This window comes from Dromaius novaehollandiae, chromosome 7 (genome assembly GCF_036370855.1).
Source record: "Dromaius novaehollandiae isolate bDroNov1 chromosome 7, bDroNov1.hap1, whole genome shotgun sequence".
NCBI classification, from domain to species: Eukaryota; Metazoa; Chordata; class Aves; order Casuariiformes; family Dromaiidae; genus Dromaius; species Dromaius novaehollandiae.
The window spans coordinates 20,000,684-20,028,487 of NC_088104.1; the positions used below are offsets into that span (position 1 = coordinate 20,000,684).

Here is a 27,804-nt window from a genome sequence, read left to right on the forward strand (position 1 = left end):
TTCTAAGACTCCAAAGGGTATTTTGGATAGGACCAATGGCATGTTTGAGCTTGTTAAGTAAACAGAAATGCTTGAAATATTTTACTTATGTGGCTGGAATGTTTAAAGCAACCTGCAACATTTGGGGGAAATTGATGTCTCCAACAGTTTTCTTTTTGTATAGGCGTTAAATGAGCAATACTGATTAAAATTAGGCTGTATAATCATTTCTGTTTAGAATTAATATGTTCTGTAGCAAACAAAATTATATATATGTGTGTATGTGCATGTGTGTGTGTGTAATATCTCTCTTGACTGTCTATATTCTGTTAATAAAAGCCAAACTTTCAAAGGACTGTGGTGCACAAATGACATGCAAAGAAACTGGTATCTGGGGACTCAGAAAGGTATTCAGACATTCTGGCTGCTTAAAAGTATAGTTAGCTGATGATGGATGCACAGCTGAGCAGCTGAGTGTATGTTCAAAGTAACAGTATGCAGATATTTTTATATACAGGGAAGAAGCATGTTTGAACCTCTCTTTTGCCTTTTTATTTCTAGTTGAACTGAACCAGTTTCATCTTGATTTAGAGCTAGTTCCAAATACGTTGTAATTGGATATATTCTTTTCAACTTTCTTCTTCCTTTAAGAAAAATGACTGAGTTCTCTGCTCATGATGAGTAGTGTATCAGGGTAGAAGCTCAGCAATATGTCAGGGTAATTCTTGAAGCTCTACACAGAGCAGAGAGATTATTGAAGAATGCACAGACACTTTTTTTGTGTTAAGTCTAAAATCAAAGGGGCTAGATCCCAAGTCGGTAGAAGTTGTACAATTCGGTGATGCTATGCTGATTTATGCCTCTTGAGAGTTTGCCTGCAGTAGAAGCTGGAGGTGATGAGAAGAGTTTGGACAAGAGAAAGACCATCCAGGAGAAATTCATCAAATTTGTCATCCTTCAAACGACCATCATAACATATGGTAAGGCATATCTTTTGTCTGAGGCTCAGAGGAGAATGACTTCTACTAGGAGAATATTAATTTTATTTCTTACAGGATCAGCTGACAGGGTAGGCTTTCTTCTGGCTGGTCTTCCCCTTCTGTTTTCTCTAAAGGGAAAGATGGGAGCTTGAAAATATCTTATCTGTAGCAGACAAGGAAGTTGGCATTTTGCCATCTTTTCTGCTAGCAGAGAGGATAATGGTAATTATATGTCAAAATGCAGCATTTCTCTTCCTTGAAAGAGAACTTTTTAATGCAAAATATTTAGAAAAGTCAAATCTATTCTGAGACTGGTAAGACGCTAGGATTAGTGAACTGACAGATTTTCTAAAGAAAAAAGAATTTTTCTTCCTATTCAGGGACAAGGAAGAGAGAAAAAGGATCAACAGGAAAGAAAGGCATGAGATATACGATATAACTAGGCTGTAACTTCACACTTGTGTGATATTGGGGAGATACCAGCAATAGCATTCTCTGTGCGTTATCCCCTGTCCTATTGTTGCATATGTGGAACGGCTGCTAGTTGTGTTAACTGGGTTTCAGCACTAGTGATGGAATTGTTATTTCTTCATTTATGGGGGAAACAAGTTGCTATTTCCTTCTACAACATGGAGTCCAAATTCCATCCTCTGCTTTCTGAGGGGTGGAGAGTGTTTTCTGACAATCTGTTCTAGCTTTTCCAATGGTTGAAAGTTAACTTTAGCCAGCCATGTCTGTAGTCAGTTAATAAAAAGAGAATGTTTTTTTCAGAGATGCTTAAAAAGATGGAAAGCTTTGCTTTCTTTAAAGTCCAAAAAGGAAGGCATGATCATTTTAAATATAACCTGTGCACACACGCATTGAAAATTTAGTATTTGAATATGATTTTACAAATATTTTTGTAGAATACACAACTTTAAGATTGCTAAGAAATTAAGCATATGATTGAAAACTTTTGAGATATTTTTGTTATTTTCCTCATTTTTTATCAATTATGGATATAAGCAACCATTTATTTCATATGCTACACCATAAATGTAGGATTGCAAATAGAAGTTCCAGCTTAGCCCATGTGTTCCTCAACAGTCAGAGAGAAAGGAGATGTCTGCCTTCTCCTGCATTGCTTTTTGGGAAGTGGGATGCCAGACTTCAAGAAGTTGTTTTTGAAGGTAAAATACTGAGTAGAAACCTTCCTCTATTTTCATTATTTTAGAACTGGTTATTATGCATTTATTCTAATTTGTCAGCAACAGTGATCTGGGTTGTTAGGTGATAGGCCTGAGATAGAAGCTCCAGTTTAGTGCTACAATGCATCAACACTGAATATGGAGGTGTTTGGAAAGGCAGTCTTTGATAAAGCTACATTAACTGATAGGCAAAATAACTGATAAATACACGACTTTGAATTTTCTTTAACCACAATTACGGTTATCCACAGATGAGCCAGCTAGACTTACTTAGGTAATGCCTGTTGAAATAATCACAAAAAGAGAGTCTTTGGGCAGTATCTTTTCTGACAGAACAGTAAGTATGTCCTTGTCCATAAAACCTCACAAGTTCTCACTGAGTTAATAAGTTTAAATTTACATTTTTCTAAATGGTTCACTTTTTTGCCAAGAGGTGTGTTTATCTTTTGTAGCAGAAAATTTCACAGGAGAATTAAATGAGGAAAATATATAGAATGCAGAAAGGTAATAGAAGCAGTCCTGTCACTAGGATTAAAGGAAATGGCTATATAGCTTTCATTAATTACTTTCGAGCTTTTTCCACTAGAGTACAAAGATATTTTTTAATCTGTGTTAATCTGAGCAATCAACCAAAATTTAAGAGCTGTTAAATTATTTTGGTTAAGAGAAATTGCTGAGCTATGTATATTGCTAATACCATTCTACTTATTTAAGAAGCTGAGCTTTCTTCTTGATACAGGGGAAAACAACTGTTGTTGAGTCATTTTTATTTATTTACATTTTGTGGGTCAGGGTCCTAAACATCTTTCCAATCAGTATTGCACCCCAGAAGCAATTTGATGATTTTTCTTAGGTCCTGCTCTCAGTACTAATTCTGCTGTTCTTTGAGTTTTTGCTTTTTTCTCCAGTTGCCTGTGTTTTATTCCCAAAAGTTTTTATGATTCTGTCTTGCAGAAATATAGGAGTGAAAGGTGCACTCTTGGTCATTGAATTTGATTCTTTCCTCTAGCAGAGATTTTGAGGGATCTAAAACCTCTTAGTCTAAAAAAGAAAAAACAAACCAAAAAACCCTTCATTATTATTGACAGGTTTGTATGTATTTTTGCTTGTTCCAGAATTGTTCTTTAACTTGTGCATTTCTGTATTTTCTTTGGCACTTTCTTATTGCACATACACACCTTTCCCTTAGTCTTCACTTTGTTAGGCTAAACAAGACTTTCAGTTTCTTCTCAGAATTTCCTTGATCATCGTAGAAGCCTTTTTCTTTATCTGTTGCAGTTTGAATTTACTTTAAGTGTAGATGATCAGAATGATGAACAGTAAGATTTTATCAGAGCTTCATATTATTACATTAGTATTGACATATATCTAGTAGAAATATTTTCCATGATAATTTTAAAATTGCATTTCCATCTTTGTAGGAACATCATGTTATTAGCTCCTAATTATTCTGTGATCAGCTTTTGTCTCCCAGTTTTCTCCATTGTGATTTTCAGCTGTCGAACTCTCAGTTCATAGCAGAAATTTATGGTCTGTGAGTTCATGTAGCTGCACTTTGCATTATTAAATTTCATCTCTGTTTTATTCGTAGGTCCTAAGGGTAATTCCAGGTCTTCCTGTCTGATGTTCCGTTTCTCTTAGTTTTGCAGTGCCTCTCAATATTGTAATCAGACAAATTTTGAAAATCCCAGTACTGTGATTTCATGCATTGCTCATGCCACCTCCTTATGCTTTGGTCATCAGTAAATATACTTAGCAAATGTATTCCCAAAAATGTTCATGAAGAATATGTGGTAGCATTGTTCTTCCGACTCTTTTGGTACAACACAGCAACATCCTAGCTCATTCATACAGTCTTCAGTACCTTTCACTGATCTCACCTCTTCTGTTATCATCAGCACTAGCAAACACAAATGTACTTAAAAACATTGACTAATAGACCTTCTGGTCCTTGCTCGCTGAGTGGTTATGTCAGGTCTTGTTGGTGTGAAGCCGATTTGTGTTAAATTCAAAGTGACCATCATTCCACCTAGCATAATCCATAGGAAGTCTGAATTTTCTTTTTTCTTTTTTTCTTTTCTCTATGAAGAAAAATGGAACAAAAGCAAACTATATGTTGTCAGTAACAGTTTTGTGTCGTATAAAATGATATGTGTTGGTATTCCAAAGGGAATGGACTATCAGCTTTTTCCTTTAACATCTCTCAGAATAAATATCTATACTTTATAAAACGCTCCTGTATTTATACCTCTCTGTATTTTAACATTGCTAATGAAATGTTAAAACGTTCACTTTTTGCAAAATAGTAATTAAATTGTCATGAAGAAAAAGTAGAATAACTTTTGGGAATACATGCTATTATCTGGAATAATATTCAAAAAGAAATATTAGATGCTTCTGAATGCCTTTATAGTTTGTGCAGAGATCTTAACCTAACTCAGGAAAGTATTATTCTATCTTGTCTCTTGTTAGCTCCTGAATTCTTCAGATGTCCACCTAGGGAGAGATAATATACTCCTTGTAAACAGAAACTCTACATGATGTTTCTGACATCTGTGGTTACAGCTCCTGCCTTTGCGTTTTTCATCTTCAAAATGGGGATGCAAATCTATTGCTAGACTAAGCCTCATCATGTAATAGAAGATTTGCACAGGGAAAACTTACATAATATTTATGAAAGACGACTTGGCAACATACATTGTTTAATCAGCCATGTTCTTTTACGTCTTTCACTTAGCATGTTGCTTACCTCCATATTTTGGAGGGTGGCTTGTGGAGATTTACAGAGGTGGTCAGCAATCTACAGAGACAAGGTTTTGCTCCCTTACGTGTAGGTAAGGTGCTACTAGTCAGAATATAGTGTTGCAGAAGTGAATGCGTAGGAGTAAATGATTTAGTAATGCTGTGTTAAAACTTTTTAAAAATTACCTTTGGAAATAAAAATATTATCTTGGGAGATATTCCTAATTTATGCTGATCTGGGGCCAACTGTTTTCCTCTTCTTTTATTGCTGAGTCACTCGTCTGTTTTTCAGAGGGACCATTTGTCTCCTTGTGTATATGTTTTTATATCCTGTGCACATGGATTTAGAAAATGATTTCGATTGGAAGAGAATTCATGAATTATTCTGGAAGAAGCTTGAAAGTGGAAGCTTTCAAGAATATCCACAATGATCGAAGTGGCACCCTGACTGCCGCCATCATCAGCATTAAAAAGACAGTGTCAGGGTGGTTGTGCTTCTAGATGTATTCTTTCAGAGAATAAAAAAAGCAGTGTTGAGTCTGGCCTGATCTGGTTCCCTAGCGCACTTCAGAGCCTCCTAGGGCTTCAGTGTTAGCATCTGTTACTGAAGATGGCTACAGCAGCCAGGAATTTTGCATACCGAGGCAAACGTCATCACAGACCCCGTAGGAATCTGTGGCTAGTTCAGTTACCTTTCACCGTAGATGAAGTGTCCTTGTGTTGAGGCCCTAGCACAGCCTATACAATGAAAAAATTAAAATTCATAGCAGTTTATTTCTCTAAAGGGATATATGTAGTATTCATGGAGATACCAGTTCACTATTTTCAGTGTCATAATGTGAATGACTATAAGCCAAACTTGATTAACTGTAAGTTACTCAAGAGCAATTACTGCAACTGTATAATAATAATAATAATAATGTTAAACTAACAAAATAGGATCTGGGTGAATTAATTTAGAACCATTAACTTCAAGTTTCAGCTTCTGCTTATATTTCAAAGTAAAGAAGGACATCCATATTCATCTGAGTAAAACGCAAGCTATTTGAGTAAATATAGTTACATTAGAGATGGTTTGTTTCCAAGTTTTGTTTGTCTGTAAAATTCAGCCAGTAGCAATATATTTAAAAATGTGTTGAGGATCCCCTCCTGTGTGTCCTGTGTGTTTAAAGAGATGGACTGAGTGTTCCGGTAGGACTTTCTCACTGTATCAACGTGAGTAACTTTTATGTGGTTCTAGAATTCAGAGGAGTTATTAAATAATAACTTTTAGGGTTTGTCCATTGCACTAATTCTTCTTAATTCTGAGAAATGATTTTTTTTTTGGTCTGCATTAGTTTGTTGCTAGACCAGTTCCCATTTTAGTATTAATCTGGGAGCAACTGATTTATAATCATCAATCCCAGTTTACACTTGCATCAAATACGTGTTTTAATAAAAAGCCTGGTTATTACTTTGTAATTTTAATTGTTTAAAAATTACCAAGGAGGATACTGTACATTTGTTAGCTGGAAAGGTCTCTAGTATCTGAAAAAATATCATGCATGATTGTTTTGTTTGATATCAAAACACATTTTTACTGTCATAACACTGGCACATTTTCAAGGCATGCTGTTTTCTGGCTGCTAGCAGGGAGTAATGGAAACAATGCAGTGATCAAGCAATTTCTTGAAAATAAACACCAAAAACACTTAGGCAAGCAATGTTTTTAATTTAATAGGGACTAGGATTCATAAGGCTGCATAAAATAGCTGTTTCAGTACTGTGGAGGTGTTTAAATGCCTTGCTGCTTGTGGATTGTTTAGTATTTCTTTCTGGTAATTTTCCTTTGCATCACATCGTGATGCTTCTTCTGAATGGTGATACTGCTTGTTGAGGAGTGGTCATGCAAGTAAAATTTGATAACCTCGATATGTCACTTCATCTGCTGTTTTCCTTTTGTTAATGCAAAGCTGGTTGCATAATGTCTAATTTCTCCTTTAGCTGACCAAAGCTAAAAACAAAATCTATAATGGCAGTGCTAGGTTTTATCAAAACGCAAGTGAGGAGTTGAAGGATGTGGCTTGTTCTGTTTGGATGATGCAGGATTGCTTTAAGCAGTAAGCTTACTGTTTTCAGATGGCATTAGCAGCATCAGTGATATAGCTGTGTCAGCCTCCTTGACTATTGGATGTCTGTAATCGCACGGAGGAAACTATATTTAAGATCTGATATCTTGAGGGTAATGACTTCAGCAGTTACTGATGGACAGAATGGCTGTTAATGCTTTCTTCACTAGCCCAGAGGATTCTGAAAGATAGATGGGTCTGTGATAGACTTTTGTAAGACAGGAAATGCAGTTTTTGGGGGTTTCTGGAAATAGAAAGGTTATGCAGCTTGGAACCGGTGAGACATTACAGTCTCTAAGTCATCAGGTATGACCTCATAGTTTATACTAATATTTCTAACAGAAGGGTTTGTTTTGCAGTTTTAGGTCATTTAAAATCTCTTTGTCTGTGTAATTGCTTCATGTTGGATTTGCTACAGGATATATGGGGTAGACTGTTTACATAAGCAGAGCAGTATATACCTTGGAAATTTAATGTGCTATTAATTTCTGTTTGAACAGTGTAAGGTTATTCTATATATATTTTCAATCTGTTTTTATTGTGACTATAATTTCTTTTAACTAAGTCATGGTAAAAGGTTATACCTTTGCTATAAAATATTATGATAAAGAGCAAGAAGATAGTATTGCATTTTATTTTGCTTTATCTTTACTTGACACACTTAATACTATTGTGTGAATGTGTTTATTTGTCTTATGAAACACAATACAAGGCGACTGTTTACCTACAGTGCCAGGTTATTTAAAACAACATATCACATTGTATAACAAGACCGAGCTATTCTGCAGGCACAGATCTTGCTTCATTTTGCAGTAGTGGATTTCTTTTTTTTTTTTGCTTCATTTCAAATCAGTTTTAGAAATAGCTCACTGAACATAACAGTGAAAGTTTGGCAAGATAACTCTCCCCTTTTTAATTATTACACTCAGTGACACTAATACTAATGAGTTGTAAAAGAGAAGATGATTAACTTAAATATTCAAAATGCTGTTTGTTTAAAACCAAATGCATTTTATTGAAGTATCCCTCATCTTTTTTGTTTTTAACTATTGTCAACTTTATTGAAAGGCCGATACTTTGAGATCTGATGTATTTGGGGATAGATAGGAAAGTCAGACTATGTAAGTGAAAGCAAGTGTGTGGGTATTTTAAATAGGAAGATAGTGGCCTAATTTCAGTGTAAAATAGAATTGGAGATACTGTTATCACTTTAGCTCTTTTATAAGTGGTAGATAATAACCATTGAGAAGAGTTCTATTTTGCTTCCCTTGAATACAGCATACAGCAATTATATCTGAAATTGTAGGAAAAGTTTATTTTCACAAATGATATTCAGCTCCATCTTAGCAGATTCTAGATGTTTTTGTAGAACATTTCCATGGCAACATATTTTGCTGTGTGTTTTAAAAGCTCAGCTGAAGACTCAAAGTAATGTGCAATTTTTCTATTGCTTGTGTTACCCTTGTCAAACAACAGTATTCACATAAAACTGGACTGCAGCTTGGCAGGGGTGACTGGTATTTCCTGACCCTAAAGCACAGGATTAAGTGATCAAGGATTAAAAATATTTTTATATTTCCACCTTGGAGTGTAAACATGTAAAACATGGATTTGATTTTGCATTTAGAAATGTATTCCATTTCACCATAGTTTAATAATATTTTGTTGGAAATGTATGCATGTGGGAGACCATAGAAGACCAAACTTCAAAATGTGCAGCAAACTGCTTCAGTAAAAATGTCTGTCTTTTTATTTTTAATTAAAAACATATTTTTAAACAATGTTGTACTTACTGATACTGGCCATAATTTATAGGTTTCCCAGTCTACTTATCCAGCTTACGTTCTTATTAATAATGGGGAAAGACTGCGCTACTCTTAAGCTTGATTAGGTTTGGAATGGTTTAACTATACCTTTTACTTGCTACAAGATCTCTTTAATCTGTTAGAATTTATTTTCAGTATTTTAATATATTAGTCACAATGAGTACATTCTGTTTCTTGGCATTGGTATGAAATTCCTGAAAGTATTGGTTTCATGTTATTTTGGTGCTTTGCAGGGTATTTACGGCCCTTTTCAATATGACCAACACTCCCCCCACCCCCAGCTTCTCTTTTTCTTATCCAAGTACTCTTTAAAATCTTGATTTAACTGTATTTTGAAGTTGTTTCTGAAGGCTCCTTTGCTCATGTAAAATAATTAGATCTCCATGGAATTTTTCATGAGTGGAAACTAGGAATATGCCATGTGCTTGACCTGGATTCTGTTTAATCATATATATTAATTCTGCAAGCTATATTCTGTGAATGTTTTTGCAATGAAACATTAATTAGAAGTTTCAAATAGTGCAGTAGCCTTAACATCAGTTGTAGTCAGTTTAGTATAGAAACTGTATCTACAGAGAAGAATAATGTTTGGCTGAGGATCTGCATATTCAGAGTGTCCCCACTTTTTGAAACAATATTATTATTATATGTGAGCAGTACTTGAGTGCGTTCTTTTACTCAAAAGACATTCTGCCATTATAGATCCTTCTTGATTTGAAGGGACCAGCGAATAGTATCCCAAAGGAATATATTAAGGAGAAGTTCATTCCTAAGATAAGGAATTGCAGCAAGGTGGAGATATACATGAGAGCTGGGGACTAGACTAAAGGAAAACTTAAACATATAGAAACCGCTTTGCTTGTTTAAAAAAAGTGGAAGGTATAAAATATACTTCCTGATATTCCAGCATGAATTTGGAGCCATTGAATCCAGTGGCAGTGTGTTGGTATCACTTAACAAGTTTGTTAATGCCTTCTTCAAAAATATACCCTCCCTCCTCAGAACAACTCGATTGCAATTATCAGTATTTGAAAAATGCTGTGTTAAGAAAGATCACTCTAACTAATGATTCCTTTCCCCTTCACCAGGAATAAAGAATGCACATCACTGAGTATATATTTCCCAATCTTGAAACATTTTTATTTACAGAACTTGATAAAGATCTTGTAAAGGGACAAAGCACTGTATGGATGTTTTAGGAACCATGTTAACTAGCAAGTTGGGTGGGGAGCCCAATATTCGTCTTATTTACCAATCCTAAACACGTATGGTCACGCACATGCACAGTTATATATGCCCATGCTTTTATGATTGATTGCCATTCTCATTCCACATTACCACTTCTTTTCACGCCTTATAGTGCCAGTTTTTAAGGAAGTGGCAACACTGAGGCAAATGGGAGATTGTGGCCAAACTTTTACAAATGGCAAAATAAAGCTGGCTACAAGCAAAAAGTACTTTCAGAGTGAATTGAAGGAATTCAAATCCTATCATCCTACATTGTCCCCCCTCCCAGGAGAAGATGGTCCTATTCTCTGGTCATATTCTTCCTGTTAGTACTTTAATTCATGTACCAAATCATTGCGCCTGATGACCTGAATTAGGAAAGGCTTAGTATAAGGTTGTCATAAAGGCCTAAACATAACATAGCCTAGCATAAATACGTAATTGATAACTGTAAGGTCACAAAACGTGTAGCCAAATGACTCTACATCTATCAGTTTTAGTATTTTAAGAATATCACCTATCTCATCTTCCGAATAAAGGTTTGTAGGAGTTCTGCTGGGGCACAGAATGGAAAGGTGGGTAAGTCATAGCAATAATGTCATAGTAACTTAGTAACATAGTAACAAAGTAAGGGATTTAAATTAGAGTGCTACTTATTTCCAATAGGTTCCTGAAAAGGTGGGAACCTCAAGAGGGGGTAGTACAGAAGCTAATCAGATTCAGGTGGTAAAACAAAATGTTTTTGAATGTCTTGTGCATTAATTAGACTGGCATTTTGGGGGGGGGGGGAGAGGGGGAGGAGAGAAACACCCCAAATGTGATTCCTATCTCCTCTCTTACCTGTGCCGATGCTGAGGATTGTCAATAACAGAATACCAGTTGTTTATATTGTTTCTTCTTTCTTTGCTCTTATTTATCCTGCTTAGTTAGGTTTTCAACAAAAAGCTAAGCTTTTGCTAATAAAACAGATATTAACATGAGTGCTCTTTCACTACTGTGATCAAGGTCTTTTGTTTCATGATAGTTTCTCTCAGTAGAAGTTAATCTTAAGTAGAAGCTGGTCCATAGTTCTGGTAAGTTCCAGTAGATTGTGTAGTTAGTAAAATCAATACAAACTACAGAGTAACCACGTAATGCTGTCTGTTGTGCCATGCTGCTTTTTCAGTGTGAGAGCATCACTTTCCTGGATCATTTCTGAAATATATGCACCGTAAAAAGATTACAAGATGTGACTGATGATAAGGTGGGGGAAATGCTACTATTCCCATTTTGTTAAGGGAGCACTGCCTCAAATAAATTAAATGACTTCCCAAAAATTAAACAGAAAACACTGAATTTAGCCTGGCTTGCTGCTACTCTAATATCAGTGTCTTAACCACTGGAATGTCTTGTCCCTGAATCAGGTTTTTAATGAGTTGCAGTCCTTTATTGGATTAGTTATCATTTTAGACTTAGACACTAGCAAACTAAGTATACTAAAGCAGGCAAAGATTAAAATTTCTGCATTTTGTTAAAGGAGAAATGGTAAGAATTAAAATGATTACAGAATGACAGAACAGTTGAGGTTGGAAGGGGCCTTTGGTCTGGCCTACCTGCGCAGAGCAGGGTCAACTAGAGCATGTTGCTCAGGGCCATGTCCAGTTGGCTTCTGAATATCTCCCAGGTTGGAGACTCCACAACTTCTCTGGACAACTTGTTCCAGTGTTTGACCACTCTCACCGTAAAAAAGATTTTTCTTAAGTTTAAGGGGAATTTCCTGTATTTCAATTTGTGCCCATGGCCTCTTGTCCTGTCACTGGGCACCACTGAGAAGTGTCTGGCTCTGTCTTCTTTACGCTCCCCATCAGGTATTTATACACATGGACGAGATCCTCCTGAGCCTTCTCCTCTCAGTGCCGGCTCTCTCAGCCTTTCCTTGTATGAGATGCTTCAATCCCTTAATCATCTTCATGGCCCTTCGCTGGACTCGCTCCAGTACATCCATGTCTCTCTGGTACTGGGGAGTCCAGATCTGGACACAGCACTCCAGATAAGGTCTCATCAGTGCTGAGTAGAGGGGAATAATTGTGTTACCTGAGAAGGATATTTGGATTATCTGTCAATCAAATATGGAGAGTTATGGATAGAAATCCTTGAAAAAGAGGACTGATCACACTGAAAGTTATAAATAGTAGTATTTCTTGGTAATTTTATGTCCATGAAAAGCTTTGAAAATAGCTTTATTTGAGGCATAGCAGTTGTTTTAGTTATGAAACCTCCTGTTGTTTTAGAATGTTTCATATGGAATCTTAAGTCCCCAAATCCCAATTCATATAAACAGAGAATAACTCCTAAAGTGAAAGGTTAAACTTTAATTTTTTTGAAGCTAAGCAAATTTTAAAAGAACTGAATTAAAAGATAGCTGATACAATATCAGTAATCAAAAAAGTGGTAAATTATGAGGAAGATGAGGTACAGGGATTCATAAGTTGCGCTTCTAGTCTACTCGCCAAAAATTACCTATTTATTTCTAGAGAAGCCTCAGAACATTCACAGGGCTCTCAAATGATGCAGCAAACATCAGCTGATGCAAAATATTCAGCTCAGTCCATTGGTTGGAAATGCAAAACAGGCATAAGTGACACTAGGAAGGGTTGGGATATTGTAAAACTTTGTTTTTAAAATTTTCTCCCTCCCCACCCAAGACTGCTTAGATAAACAATATGTATAGGAGACTTCAGTGATTCAAGACAGGACTATCTTTTCTCATGTCATTTCTCTTCATCCATTTCTCTCCTCATATCATAATGCTAATGAGTTCACTTATTTAAAATCTGTTTGTTAAAGATTTTATGCAGACACACGCAAAGTCATTAAAATCCATGCAAGAAACTGTATGCATGTGACACATTAATGCAAAGTAAACTATTCTAATAGAAGCAGCATCACTTTTATGCCCCAATGCTACAATTAAAATTTTCCAGCGAAAGTGAAGTCATTCTTATGTCTGAAGCCTGCAAGTGAAACCATGGAGAAGTACCTTGTTCTTGCATGAGTAAGGGGAGCTACAATTGAGCAGACCAACATCAGCAATTCCATTCAGGTACGGAGTCTGTTTGCAGAGAGCACTTTGCTTGATTGAGGCCTGATGTCAAGCTTATTAAGTGAGGAGGTTAACTATGCTGGAGGGATTTCTGTCCAAGAGTTAGCAGTTGGTATAACTGACCTGGATGGCTATCACTGTTTTATTCACAAAGGATTTCTGCCATAGCTTTTTTGAAGTTACTTGGGATTGCTGTGGTTGTTGGATGTTTTTTTTTTCCATTTTGCTGCTAAGTCTATCAGAAATACTTTAAATTTGAGGAAAAAAAACCCTTCAGAATTCTGTTTCCGCTTTTCTTCTCCCCATTTTTTTCCTAACTTTTCTAGTCATGTTCCTGGAAAGCATTTCAGCGAATACAAAATTTTAGACTTTGTGCATGTCTGTGTGTCTAATAAAAGACAAACAGCGGTTGTATATATCACAACTTAAAATTTTAAATGTGGGTAACCCTTAACATATAACAAAAGTGCTAAGTTGGTATTATCTCAGTGTTGACTGCTGTGTAATGTTTTTAATGGAATAGACTGGATGATAACTAGAAAAATCTAATACATATGGAAAATATAATTCAATAGTTTTGTAGCAATGATAGTAATGTAATGATTTTTGTAGTATTATATATATCTGTTGAAAATTGTTTCTGGATGCTTCTATTCTGTGTGGCAAGTGTAGGCTCAGTTTTGTGGTTACTACTGAGAGGTGAATTCAGGTGTCTGGTAACTGTACTTAGATCTTATCTTTAGAATATCAGTTATGGATGGTAGGTGTGCTTATACATGTCAGAAATGTGACTTTGAAGGCATAGGGTTTATTGCAGGGGCTGAATATTGCCAGTGAAGTTTACCTAACAGATGAAATGAAAATGAAAAGCTGTCTTGGCAGTTGTCTTCTATTCAGGAAGTGATAACCTCTTTCTCCAGTAACTGGTTGCTGTGTTGTATACGCCAGACTTGTCTCCTCTGCTAGATCTCAGTGTACTTTTGTCAGTCCTTCTGCTGGCAGTCATGAGTGAATTTCCCATTGCTGCTAGTGCTTTGCAGTGACTCATTGGACTTGGTTATTTCCTAGTCTGCCTTCTGCTCTCCTCCTCCTCTTTCCCAAGTGGTTTTTTATATTTTAGGGTGCAGATGTGCTGAAATTTTTCAGCCATCTAACTTTTAATCCAAAGATGTGTATTTGTTGTGGATGTCGATGAAAGATGTAATCTGTGCTGTCAGAAGTAATTACTAGCATTGCCTCGCGCTCTGAACATCTACAGTAGCAGCAACCTCAGCAGAGATCTGGGACACGCTCTGTGTCCTTTTCTTGCCTGCTTCAATAGATAAGAAATGCTAAGTAATGGCCTTTTTAGCATCCTTTGCAATTGCTGAGACAGAGATTAAATTTACATTTTTAGCAATGTCTGTATCACCATCTGTAAACAAATTTCCCTAGTAATCGCTTAGACTTTATTTTCCTCATTGGCTTCTTTTCTGTCCATAAAAGTATGTCATTATCAATTTCTAGTTTAATTTCCTTTTGATTTTACTGTCTTTGTCTGGCTATACTGAACACACCTGCAGATTTCTAATGTAGTTCAGAAACCTACAGAACAGCACCTTTACCTTCCACTAGCGATAGCACAGAAATCCTCCAGATGAACTGAAGACTCTTCTAAGCTGTGTTTTCAGTCACAACAAATGGATTCAGGCTCTTTCTTTGGCTTTGGAGACTTTTGACAGATGCCAAGATCTATAGAGACCTGAGCAGAAGATACCATAAAATAAATTGGCTAAGCCCTGGAGCTGATGCTGTTGCTATAATGGATGTTCCTGCCTTCCCAGCATGTTCACAGCCAAATATGTTCATCTCATAGTCTTGCAGTTTACTTTTTTGGGACAGACATAGTGATGTATACTGATGTAGCAGGTAATTGTGGAACAGCACTACTCTTTTCATAAAATAGCAGGGAGTACACATCATTGGCAAGACAAGAAATACCCTGTGCTCAGTAACCCTCCCATTGGGAAACTGTCTGCGTTAATGAAGGCAGGATTTCTTTGCTTGATCAGTTTTCTAGAGCAACTCTGCTCAGTTTGAACTGATGCATATTTATAACTCCCAGTCTCTTGTCAGGGGACCTCTTGATCAGTCTCAGCAAGAGACTGCAGACCCCCTTCAGGTCCCTCAGTTGCCAAAGTCTGCCCCTGGAAAATAGGAATGTGAAAACGATTGTGCTAGAGCAGAGCGAAGAGTCTATCTAGCCCAGTATCTTGTCTCTTATAGTAGACAAAAGCCAAGTGAAATGTGTAAGAGTGGGACAGTGCACAGTGATAGATACCCTGGATGTTCTCCGAGAACCTCAGAGTTTATGGCTAAAGGACTTTCTGTTCCAGAAATGATGTTTTTGATTTGGTACCTATGATAGATTTCTCTTCCCTGAACATGTCAGCTCATTTCTTGAACTCGTAAACATTTAGTATCGACCGGGGTTCCATAGCTTATCTATATGCTGTGTAAAGAACTATGTATTTTTATGTGTTTTGAATCTGGCTCAAACTGTCTTCGTTTAATACCACCACCCACAGTGCTATTTTGGGAAAGACAGTAATTTCCCTATTCAGCCTCTGAATACAAATCATGTTCTTATAGACTTCTCATATACCTGCCTTATACAGAGGTATCAGCTGTGATTTTTGAAGTGGAAAAGAGTGAATAGGTTTAAAAGAACAAAACAAGCTCTTTGAAAAACCTCCCAAATACTCCCTCTGTAAGAGCCCAGACACCTCTAAATCAAAGGATGGAGAAGATCACTTAACCGGTCCTGTTCCTTACTCTCTTGCATACTATATAGTGATAAGAATAAAGCAATCAGCATGTTATTTGGCAAACAAGACAATATGATGAAGAGCTGGGAGAATAGGGCTCAGATTAGTCCAGTTCTATGTTACAGAAGATATATTAGTTTATGTTGGTGTGTGCTTCTAATACAGTTACAAAGTGTGCAAGTATAGGATGTCTGCATTCATACAGCTTACGTAGACTTGGCAAGCAATGTGAGCTGCAGTAGAAAAAAGATGTTTGTTTCAGGATTAGATCTCTTCCTGGTATAGCTATGGCATAGCAAATCATCCTTATCAATTAGCATTTTGAATCAACATGTAGTTTGTTAAAACAACAAATGTATGTCATTGAGAATGTGTGCAACAGCTTCAGATAAGAGAGGAGTCAAGATATATGAAAGAGCAACAATCAGGATGCTACGGCTTCCTTTCTTTTGCTATTTCTCATTGTTTTATTTTTGTTTCTTTATTTCTGTTCTTTCTGATGCTTCTCATGCTCCTATCCACTGATGTCCCGATTACACTTTTTCTGATCTTCTCTGCCTCTTCCTTTTTGCCTTAAATTCCATCTGCCTTTGGCTCAGCCTCATCTCTATGCCATCCCTATCACTTCCTTTTTTTTCTCAGGTGCAAAACTCATATCCTCTGTTACCTGCTCTTCTTTTATTCTCTTGATGTTTTTACAATGTTATTGGTCTCAGAGAACATAGATAGCTATTGTCTTTTCACCCGCTGTTGTTCCCTGCAGTCCACAGAACTTTGTTCCCTCTTTGTATAGACAAATACTGCCTCTTCAATGGTCCTTTTTATGGAGACTGTTACCTCCAACAATACCCACTCAGAATTTGTGTCAAATAAGTTGGCATTTCTGTGATCTTGTTTTTAAGCTCTGCTTCCTGTTAGCTTTTGCTCTTTTATTTTTGCTGCCTGCCACTCTAACATTTTTATCATCTGCTATGCACACAACTCTACCTACCCCGTCTCCCTATCTGATTTGACTTTCAACTTTACTCTCTTCCATTCATGATTTCTCGCACTTGGATTGTCATCCAACTCTCCAGCTGCCCTGGTGCTGTTATTTCTCCTTTGAACTGTAGCCCATTTGCCAAATTAGTTGCACACTTGACTTAGTCTTCACTAAGTACTGTGCTCTCTGAATTCATTAGTTCATCAGTATTAGCTATTTGAACTTTTTCAGTATCTTCATTCTCTCACTCCAAGAATGGAACTTCGTAAAACTTCTGTTTTGCCAGTCTTGATCACTTCTTTTCTGCTGTTACTTCCTTTATTTCCCTCTACTTGCTTTTCCTCTATCAGCATATTGATCTCCTCCAGGCCTTATTTTATTTGTTCTTCTCAAACCCTTATGACAATTCATGGTCCTGGCTGACACCCAGTATCCACTTTCTCAGTTCCCAATGCCATCTGCCATGCTGCAGAGATACTGCTGAGTATCTCTGGTGAAAATCTTTTGATTCTGCTGTCTTTCTACATTTAATCTCTGGCATTGTTGTCTCTTCTGAGTATCTTTGCTTGTAATTATGCATGTTCCGTACTTTCTATTCATCCTGTAGTTCTCCATCCAGCTTATCTGTTCCACTTCTCATGTGAGCCTCTTAAATAAAGTCAAAATTCAAGCTTCTTTCTCATTTTCTGAAGCAGATGCTAGCTTTTGTACTCTAGCCTTTCAGCCTGTTCCAATGACCCTATCCCTGGATAGCAGTCTACCTTCTGAGTTCTTTCTGCTGTTCTTTTTTCAGTTCTGTCTCTGCTTGAATTCCTTCCCTTACACAAGTATGTCTTTCCATTTTAAAAAGTGAAAAGAAACAAAAAGCCAAAACCCTCCCCTTCACATTCAGAAGTTTCTTTTCCCCAGATTGTCCTATCCTTCATCCTTTCCTTCATCTCCCTATCCCTTGAGCATGCTTCGTACAAGGGTCGTCTTCATACCCTTTGTTTCAGTGTCTTTCTAGAATGCTCACTTCTGCTTTGTCTTTTGCACTGGAATTTGTCTCACTAATGTTCCAAATGACTCCATCCTGGAAGAATTCCAGGGTAGTCTTTTATTCTCCTCCACTCCGTCTGTCATCTCTCTTGGAGATGCTATGCTATATTCTTCACTAAATTTTGTTATTCTTAGGCATTTGTCATTTTGTCCTGGTTGATTTGCTTTCTTTTTAGACTCTGTTTCTTCTTAGGTAGGTCTTCCTCTCCCCTCTCCTCTTTTTTTCTGTGTGTAAAAGTGTGTTTAGATCCCACAGGACTCCATCCTCGGTCTTTGCATCTTCCTCTACACCCTAACTTTGGATAATGTAGCCATAAACATCATCATTATGAAAACATCGGAAGTTTATTTTTAGTGGTCTTCCCCTCTCCAATTAAACTCAGCCTATTTCAGAATATTTTCTTGGTCTTCAGCAGTCATCTGACTATAATTATCTTGGGAACAATTCCTGGGCTTTCCTTTCTTTCCTGATGTGGTCTTAGAAGCATCTCCCTCTAATCCTACCCCTGACTGACTCCTACTTCAGCTCCATGTTCAATCTGTGTCTTGCTCTGTGCAGCTCTGCAGTCTGACAGTTCCTGTTTGTCCTGTAGCTATAAATCACATTGAAGGCCTGCTTGCCTCAACACCATGGCTATTATGATCTCATCTTTCTGTCTGTCTTTAATATTTAAAACTTTCCTTCACTCACTGCTGTTAATATCATCATGGCTTATCACTTTGGCTACATCAGTTGCTTTTTAAAGTCTATTTACTTATCTTCTCAAATACAAATATCTTTCCTTTAAAAGTTTGACAACTTGCCTTTTCCCTTCCCTTCTAAGAGAGAGATTTTATCGCAAAGTTGAATTTTGTCTTTGCTCTATTGGCAGTGTCAGCTTTGATTTCCTACTTGTCTATTCACCTTGCAATCATTTGTGTACTTTGTCTTACAGTGCCCAGTCTTTGTTGCAACTCCTTCTCAAAATTCTTTCTTGTAATGTATAAAGTTAAGTATAACCTGCTAATGATTGCTACAGCTGTAACTATATTTAAATGTGTGCACATCCCATTATATTTATGTTGCCCAGTCTTCTTAACTCTAGGCTGCCTATTGTTTGTACACCTGCGCTAACTTGTCTTTTGAATTACAACTTATTTGAAATATTCGTTGTCACATCGTACATCTATGGACGGCATATATGTCGGTGGAGCCCACAGATGCTATTACTCTTTCTCCATACATGCATGTGCACACCCATCTGTATTTAATTAGAGTATTAATTAAAGTAAAGGTAGTCTCAGTTTAGCAGAATTTGCAGTTACAAGCAAAGATGCATGTAAAACCAAATACAGAACAGATTATTATTTGTTTAATAATTGCATTGACATCATGCAGTCGTACTGTTGTACTAAGCCTGGTCAAAGCTGTAATAAATGAATGACTCTGATCCAAGTAGCTTACAGTGTAATATTTAAATCATAAGAACTTTCTTATTTTGTGGTCACCACAAAAAAATCCATTCTTTAATAGAAGATGGTGTTGTCTTGGCAAGGAGGGGTGAGAAGGGCATCTGCTGGATGTTTTCTCATCATTGTGTAAGTAATTGCTTCACTTTAAAGTGGTGTAGTGCAATACAAATCATCAAATATATTGCAAAAATTTCATTGTTGACAAGGGGCCAGTAAAACTTGAAATCTGATTATTTCTGCCATTTTCTCAAAACACTAAACACTAGAGACATTTAGATGAAGAGAGAGATAGAGTTTGAAAGGACAAATTTAATGTGATGCTAATGATCTAGTAAATACATGAGTAAACAGGTAAAGAACATTCCTGTGAAAAGGGTGGGGGAAAAAATGCTTTGGAAAAGCTTTCCCACCATAAAAGTCCTGATAGGCTTTCTATTTCAAGTATTATAGCTACCACCACCATCACCAGATAGGCTTCCAGATTCCTAAAATAAATGTGGTGAAAGGTTAGATAATATCCTTCAAAGCTCTAATGGAGATCATTGTGTCCACCCTTGCTGTTCCCTACAGCTACACGCTGATCTATCAATTGTGCCATTATCAGAAATGATATATTAATGAAAATGATATGATATATATCGTACATATATAATGAAATGATATATTAATGAAAATAGCAAATCTCTTTTCTAACAATTCACATTTGCTTTCTACTCTGTGGTCCTACTTGTCCTTTTTCCCTTCCAAAAGTTATGTTCTATAGTTTTAATGTAAAGCACGCTGTTAAAGTCATATCAGTTGTTTCTGACTTTTAGCTTGTTATCATTGTCAAATATCTTGACTAGTCCAGAACAGAAAGGTCATGGAAGTGATGATGTTTAAAGTTTCCAGAGTACAACAGATGAGCAATTTGTTCAAGTCAAATTCTTAGATTTCTGAGAGGCGGAAAGACCGATTGAACTACTGCTTATAATTCATATTTATCCTTGATTCTTTGGCCACAAGTTTCAAATTGCTGAAGCTATTTATTATAGGCTCATGCTGTCTAGACTTTTTAACTATACAAATCCATCATTATTTAGTCCACTGTTATGATCACTTTCTGAATATATTTTGAGTGAAGTCTTTGATACAAAAATTCTTTCCAGTGCAGTGTTTCATTCCCTGGCTTTATTTGTCATAGATAGTATTTAAAAATGATGCAAAAGCAACTTCAAATTAACTTCAAATTTGATCTGAAGTGTGTTTTATTTGCTGTGTTATTTCACAGATCACATTATTGATTTCATTATCTCACTTATTTCTTTTCTGCTTTTCTTTTTCTTTTTTAGTTTTTCACTGCTACTTCACTATTTACTGCTTTTTAATCCCTTTATGAATTAATAAGACCTTCTGAATTTTCAGATAACAGATCATAATATCAGTGGCTTGGAGGACATCATTACTTTTTTTAATCTTCTGTATCAATACAGTGGCTGCTACCTGTCTTTTCTGGCATAGCCATCCCAGATCACCATGGCTTACAGATCACCTGAGGCAGATGAAGCGAGAATGAAGATAGTTAGAATGTCATTATCTAATTATGAGACAAACTGTTTTCTTATCTTAATGTTGTGACTATATAGGCAGTGCAAAAGGTCTCTTCATTTCCATCTTTCAGTTTTGAGAGCTTTGATCACTCTTGACCGTGGTTCAATCTTGTTTTCTGGAGAAAGATAATAGAATTTACAGAAAAAAACTCTGAAGGACCAAAAGCAGTCCAGTTTAATCTCTGGACACACTACGGAAAATTGTATGCTCTTCTAAATCAATAATTTTCTCTTGGTAATGGATAAAAATGATAAAAGGACCATACCATTTTTTAAAATTTACTGAATTTGATTCAGTCAGGCTGCCTTCACTACTAGCAGAACAACAATATTAGTGGCGTTGCTGGTACATTCTCAGGTGCTAATTCACAAGAAAGGTCAGAGGTGATTTTGGCTATGTAGGACTGATCGCAGTGCAGCTAACAGTCCATCCGGTCGACTATCCTGTCTCCCCAGATAGTCGTAAACAGAGCATGTATAACACTGCCTTGTAGTGCTCCTAAGTCTCAACTATTTTTGGCCCATCTTCAGTGACAGTCAATCTAAGATGTTCCTCATCCTCTGGAAGTGCCAATCTCTTTGCATTGACTGTTAGAAGAGCTGAGGGTGTCATCTCCAATTTAAGCAACTTTGTTTAGGAGCCTGAAGTTTTATGGAATTAATCTGGGTTTAGGATATCTCTGTCTTGGAACAGCCTCCGTGCTGCCTTGAATAGTTCTAGAATTGCAGAGAAGGTTTGTTCGCCAAATGGAACTGAAATATTGTTGATAGGTCTGAGAAATGCAGGAATCACTAAAGATTATATCCATTGTTTTAAGAGAGGGATTTAATGTATCATTGATCATGTTGGCTTGCAATGGAGGCTAAGGAAGGGGGGTGCTTGATCCTAGGCACTGCCTGGAAATTCAGGTAGTAAATCTGGCAGAGAACAATTTCCATATGATGAAGAAACTATTTTATATGCAACTTTTGCTATATTTATGTTCAAGATTAATTTTTTATGCAAATGATTTGCTCAATGCCAGAAAGCTTTTGCACCCACAGTGCAAAAAGCGCAATCTGAATCAACTCAAAACCAGGTTGTGGTATGTCACCTTGGGCCATTCTGTCATAATTTTTTTTACTTTTTGTTTTTATAACCTGGAGTGCATTTTGTAATGTGCAGTGTGTTGGATGCTTATTGAAGAACTTACAATTTCTAGTGGAGTTTATGGGATGATATTCAGGGGGTGAGTTTTGAAGATCAAAATTGTAACATTTTGGGGGGAACCTGGCTAATCGCATTCTTCCATATAATACCCCTAAAACTGCAAGCAGTAAAAGTTGCACTAGCTTCCTTTTTCTTTTCCTTTTTTCTTCTTAAAAAAAAAAAAAAGAAGTATGAAGCTCATGATTGCTGTCACTAAAAACTGAGCGCTTTACCTACATGGACTTACTTGTTCCTGTGACAGTTTGTGAGAAAAATGAAGACATTTCGAATCATGTTTGACTCATGTTTGTATGTAAATGAATACAAATTCCAGACTACAGCATGTGGATATAAAGGAAGTGCAAAAGTCCTCTCTCCTCGGCCTTGTAGCTGCTGTTGAAACAGGTCCTGATAAGTTGGTCATGACCTCTTTTCTTTTTTGCACTTGCTTCTTCCGCATGAGTAGCTACTGCAAGGAGACTGCCTTCTATGATTCTCCTTACTGACCCTATTTCTAGCGAAAGAAGTGTGAAAACACAGCATCTTTTCTAACTGAAGCTGAAAACAGGCCCTTTGAGATGGCAAGCTTATCCAATGTAAAACCCAATATGTGTTACTGCTGATTAAGAAACGTGCGATTAACATAATTGACTTTTATTTGCTGTCCAGGAAGCCTATTCCAGAGAAGTTTAACTTCTAACTACACTTAAATAATGCTATTATCCGAGATCTGTCCTCACCTGGAATTAGGCCAAGAGAGGGTCCAGACAAGCTAAAGATAAATCTCATTTGGGCTTTGGATAAAGTGTTCACATCCATCTTCATGCTGTTGGCATTCTCTGCTGTAGCTGACATACCCATTGCTATGAAGCGAGACAAGAGGATTTCAGCTAATGAGACTGCACTAAGATGACAGAAGACTTTCAAATAACAGCCACAGAGGAAAAAATAACCACTCTCCAGCTTGAAATCTGTGGTGTTCTTGCTTCCATCACTGTTTAATTTTTTGACAAAGTAGTAAAGTAAAATATGAAGTAAAGAAAATAAAATCTCAGTCATACAGATGCATCTAGCCTCTGTGTGCCTTACACTAGCACCAAGGAATACTGTCTTCTGTTTTTCAGAGGTCTGGCTGAGACTAGCACTTGAATGAAGATTAGTTTACAAATCCAGCAGATGTGATATGATAGGAAAGAAGGGAAAAAGTTGGGAGAATCTTTACACCCCTGAAAATATTAGAAGGAACACAGCCCCTAGTTTTTGTAAGGCATTCAGGTCATTTAGACATTCCTGATAATTTTACTTCAAGGCATATAAAACCTGATAAGCACAACTGCAATTAAATACAGGTGCTCAAAACAGCTCCTAAAATCCACAAAGAATTTAATAGTTCATTATTTCTATAGCACACTAATCCATTGCTCCAAAAAGCTTATCAAACCTTTTGAGTGGGAATTGCTTCCCCCACTTTGTTTTGTTGCTGCAGCTGTTAGCACAACAGAGTCCTCTTTTCTGATGGGAGAGCGGAGAGAGAGGAATGGGGGTTTCTAGGTACTACTGCAAAATATTAAAAATTTGTTACGCCTTGATTTTATGTTTTATGTTTTGTCTTCTTTAAATAGCATTGTATTTAGATGCATAGATATATTAAGAAGAATATATACACTAGAATAACATATTTGCTTTGCAAATGTAAGAAATGTATTGCATTTAAGACTACCTAAAATGGCTCTTCTAAGAAAGAAGATCCTGGATCAAATATCTGCTTATTTTAATGATTATGCATCCGTTTATGCATCAGTTCTTAGTGGCTCTATTATACATGCTGGTATATAACCAGCACAGGATTCTTCAGTATAGATAAACACAGGAATTATACGTATTAGTGAGCATTTCCTTGTCTCTAAGACTGCTTTGTTTTAATTGTGTCTGCATTTCTGTTCGTGTTTAGTCTCATCAAATTTATAACAATAGTATGTGCTTAGATTTAATGTCTGCAATGATAGGTCAGCGGTAAATCAGTTCTTCAGAGCCGCTGCTGATTAGTACAATTTTTAGCAGCATTGCAGAAGATGTTATTTCTTTACTGAGTCATATTAAGCATCCCGGGTTTTTCTATAAAGTGAGAGAAAAGAAGAGGGAAGAAGAGACAGAGAAAGATGTTCTTATGCATATGACATGCAGCCTTGGGGAAGATACAAATCTGGAATGAAAACTAATTGCTTTCTACTTTGTTGCATAGCCTGCGCTGTGTGGAGTGGAGCTGACCAAAGGAACATGTGCTGTGTGTTAACTAGCAGCAATTGCTGCAGAAAATTATCACAAACACAGTACAATGAAAGGGACACTTAGAAATAGTTCTTTAGATCTGATAGAAATGGACCTGATTGCATTATAAATGTTTTTTGGTGGGTCTTCCTTAATTGGTGAGTAAGGGGGGAAAACGATGAGATATAGTGTAGCTAGTGGAATGGAAAAAGCAATTGTATTCCATTTGCAAGATAAAATTCACAGACCTTTCTTCCTCAGCAGATTGTTAAATATGATGGTATGTAATATAAACAATTAAAAATACAATACTATTCTGAGGGATTTTTCCTGTGCTTGTCTCAGGAAAGAGAAAAGAATTGTAGCTTCTAAACTGTGGGCACAGACATTGTGCATTAAATCAATTTTGTGTGACTGTGTCTGCTCAAGGACACTTTAGAGGACAGGGCTGAACATGGCAGCCACCAGTGATTTGCTTCCTACAGCAGGATAGTATCCCTTTACATATAACAGCTTTTTAACCATTTAGGCTAATTGTCTTTTTCAAGATATTCTCTATATGTTCTTGACAGCTTCTGAGTTCAGACAATGTACTTTTCTATATCTTTAACAGTGCCATCTTTATTATGTGTCAAGCTGAACTTAACCAAAATGATCGTAAGAGTACAAATGGCATGTAGTGAAAATAGTACAGCATAGAGAGATGTGTAAAAAATACAATATCATCAGACTAGGAAGGCAATCATTATGTGTATGTGATGTCTGGATAAATGTTTAGAATCTCATTACAGACGATTTAAAATTCAAATTTAAATTTGAATACACAAGGTTTATACCACTAACTTCACGACAAAATGCATAAAGTGAAATTAATGTATTACAGAGCTCCACCTCCCAAGTATACATAATTACTGATAATATAAAGTAACTAAGATCTCTTTCTCCTACAGCTTCTATTGTTAGTTTTCATAGGAATGCAGTATTGAATGTTTTATGCTGACAGGCGTTCCTTAGTTCCAGATGGCATTTTAGAATTATGTATGTTGTCTAATCATCAATAAGTGGCTTATATGGAGAAGCAATTAATGCTGTGATTATTTTCCTCATGAGTCAGCAGGTGTGTCAGATGCATAATTTCTAGTGGAGAAAAAAATCAAAATGGCTTCAACTTTACCGTATATTTTACAGAAAAGGAGATGTTGAAGGATTCTTTTTGGCTGTGATGTCGTTTGCAGTGTGGGTGTATTAAGAATTTAACTGAACCCCCCAAGCAGTTTTCTGAAATATTAGTACTCTTTGCAATTGATTCTTGATACTTTATAAACAATATATCCTAATTCCATCATCCAGAATTATACTGAAGTTCTGCAAGTGTATGTGTGTATGTTGGCACATACGTATTTGAAAATGCATGTCATATGCCTTTGTACAGATACATCTTTGAAAGGAGTTTCTTTCCTCTGCTTTCCACTCAGTCACCTGCCTTTAATTGAATTTTTACACATGTTGAAAGCATATACACTCTATAAGAGCTGAAGCGTAGAGTGGCAGTACACAGTTCTGGGAGATGGTAGATTTAAGAATCAATCTCTTTACAACATGTTATGACTAGTAGTTAGGGATAGAGAGTCCATTTGGGAAGCTCTCCCAAATGAAGAGGTCATTTCTCTCGCTTTGGAATGTCCTGTGTATCCTTGAGCCTTATCAATACCCAGATGCCAAGGGCGTTTTCGATGTTTGTTTCAGGTGCCTAAACCATGGACGCCCCCCTCCTGCTCCCCTTCCAACCAGTATGCTTAAAACTCCTGGCAACAGTTGCAGCCTTGCTTTATTCTCTGTTTTATGGGCTCTTAATCTAAAGGTTTAAAATTTGTCTGCTTAGCAGTCATGATGATAGAAGAGAAGGCAGAAGTCTTGTAAGACCATATATTTGCTTTTCATTTTGTTTAAATAACTTGAAGTATATGTTACAATCTTATAACATCCAGTTTCACTGTAAGGGATACAAGGAACAACTCTGTTGACTGCTTTTCTGTATTCATCATTGCGTTTAAAATCTTCTAGTATGAAGAGACAAAAATAGGAACAACCCTATTAATTAGACTTTTTAATTAATTTTTTTTCTGTGTGTGTGTATATATATACGTATGTATGTGTATATATATGTATATATCTGCAGCACATGCTGCTGTGCGATAGAGGTCATTTCAGCATTTGTTTGGAAAATGAACACAGGTGAATGAACATGGTAACAGATGAAATCCTGGACTGAATTGCTGAAAGCCCTGGTAGAGGATTTCACAGTGGCGATACCTCTAAGAGCTTGTGGTTTCCATCTAGAAGCCTCAGTTTCTTACTCTTTTATTCCAGATACGTTATTTGTTCCCCCGTGTGTTTGCTGATGCTGGACTGTTTTCGGGAAATAGTTTTCTCTGTACATTTTAGGGAAAACCATTGTCTGTTAAGTATATAAAAACATAAAACATTTACAAATAATTAAAAAGACAGAGAAATGTCAGATTGTTTATAAATGTGAGAATTGTATTGCACTCTAACTACAGCTTCACAGAAACATAATTCCACTGCCTTCTGCAGTATTACTTTTGATTAGACCAAGGGAAAGCAGGCCTGATATGTATTTACTTATAATGTAAAATTTGTCCACTTAGTTGTCCTAGATGTGCACTGTAAAACTACTGCACGGTATTAATATAAGTTGGTTTTGTGTTAAGAAATATTATGTATCCCTAAATGTTGCTGAATATTTATCAGTCTACTGTTTTCTATCATCATCCCTTTATATGTGTAAACTGGGCACTTTCCTGAATTGAACTACTTATTATTTCTGTGCTTTACAGTTTTGAAATGCTATATGAATATTAATTATGGCACAGAGCAGCCCAGTGAGGAAGGTAGAGAAGTAAGTATTATTATCCCTATTTTACAGATGGGGAAGCTGAGGCACAGAGATTAAGTGACTTTCCCAAGGCCACACAGCAAGTCAGTGACAGAGCCAGGATTAGAGCTCGGGCACTTCCTGGATCCCTCTCCCATGCTTTAAGCAGTAGACCACAGTGTTCACTGGACTCAGCAAGCAACTCATTGCAATAATGGACAGTTCCAAGGACTCATACCTGGTCAGTGTGTCCACAAATTTGTTTGCAGACTGCTCCAGTATATCAATATACTTCAAACACCTTAGTCCTGGCAGATTTGTGCACCGTGTAAAATTTCTGTCCATCATCTTCAAATGGGGTGAAAGGAAGAAGAGCTAGAATTCTGACATGAACATTTCATGACTGAAAAACATCAATTTTCATGCCTTGTTCTGATTACATTGAAATTGGT

General features: G+C 36.6%; 1 protein-coding gene across 9 annotated transcripts in view; it reads left to right on the plus strand.

The window, feature by feature from the left end:
* SLC4A10 (solute carrier family 4 member 10) overlaps positions 1-27,804 on the plus strand; it is a 160,972-nt gene that overhangs the window by 26,304 nt on the left and 106,864 nt on the right. For 4 of the 9 annotated variants that reach the window (XR_003258295.2, XR_003258301.2, XM_026094488.2 and 1 more), the window contains exon 1: positions 7,030-7,302. The exons of 1 other annotated variant lie outside the window; for it this stretch is intronic. Coding sequence is in view for 6 of the 8 variants with exons in the window: in XM_026094488.2 (XP_025950273.1) it covers positions 7,222-7,302 (81 nt within the window). In the remaining 2 variants the exon portion in view is untranslated. Of the gene's footprint in view, positions 1-839; positions 960-7,029; positions 7,303-27,403; positions 27,594-27,804 lie in introns of those variants that run through there. 4 more of the 9 variants (XM_026094511.2, XM_064514850.1, XM_064514851.1 and 1 more) reach the window with 4 other exon arrangements.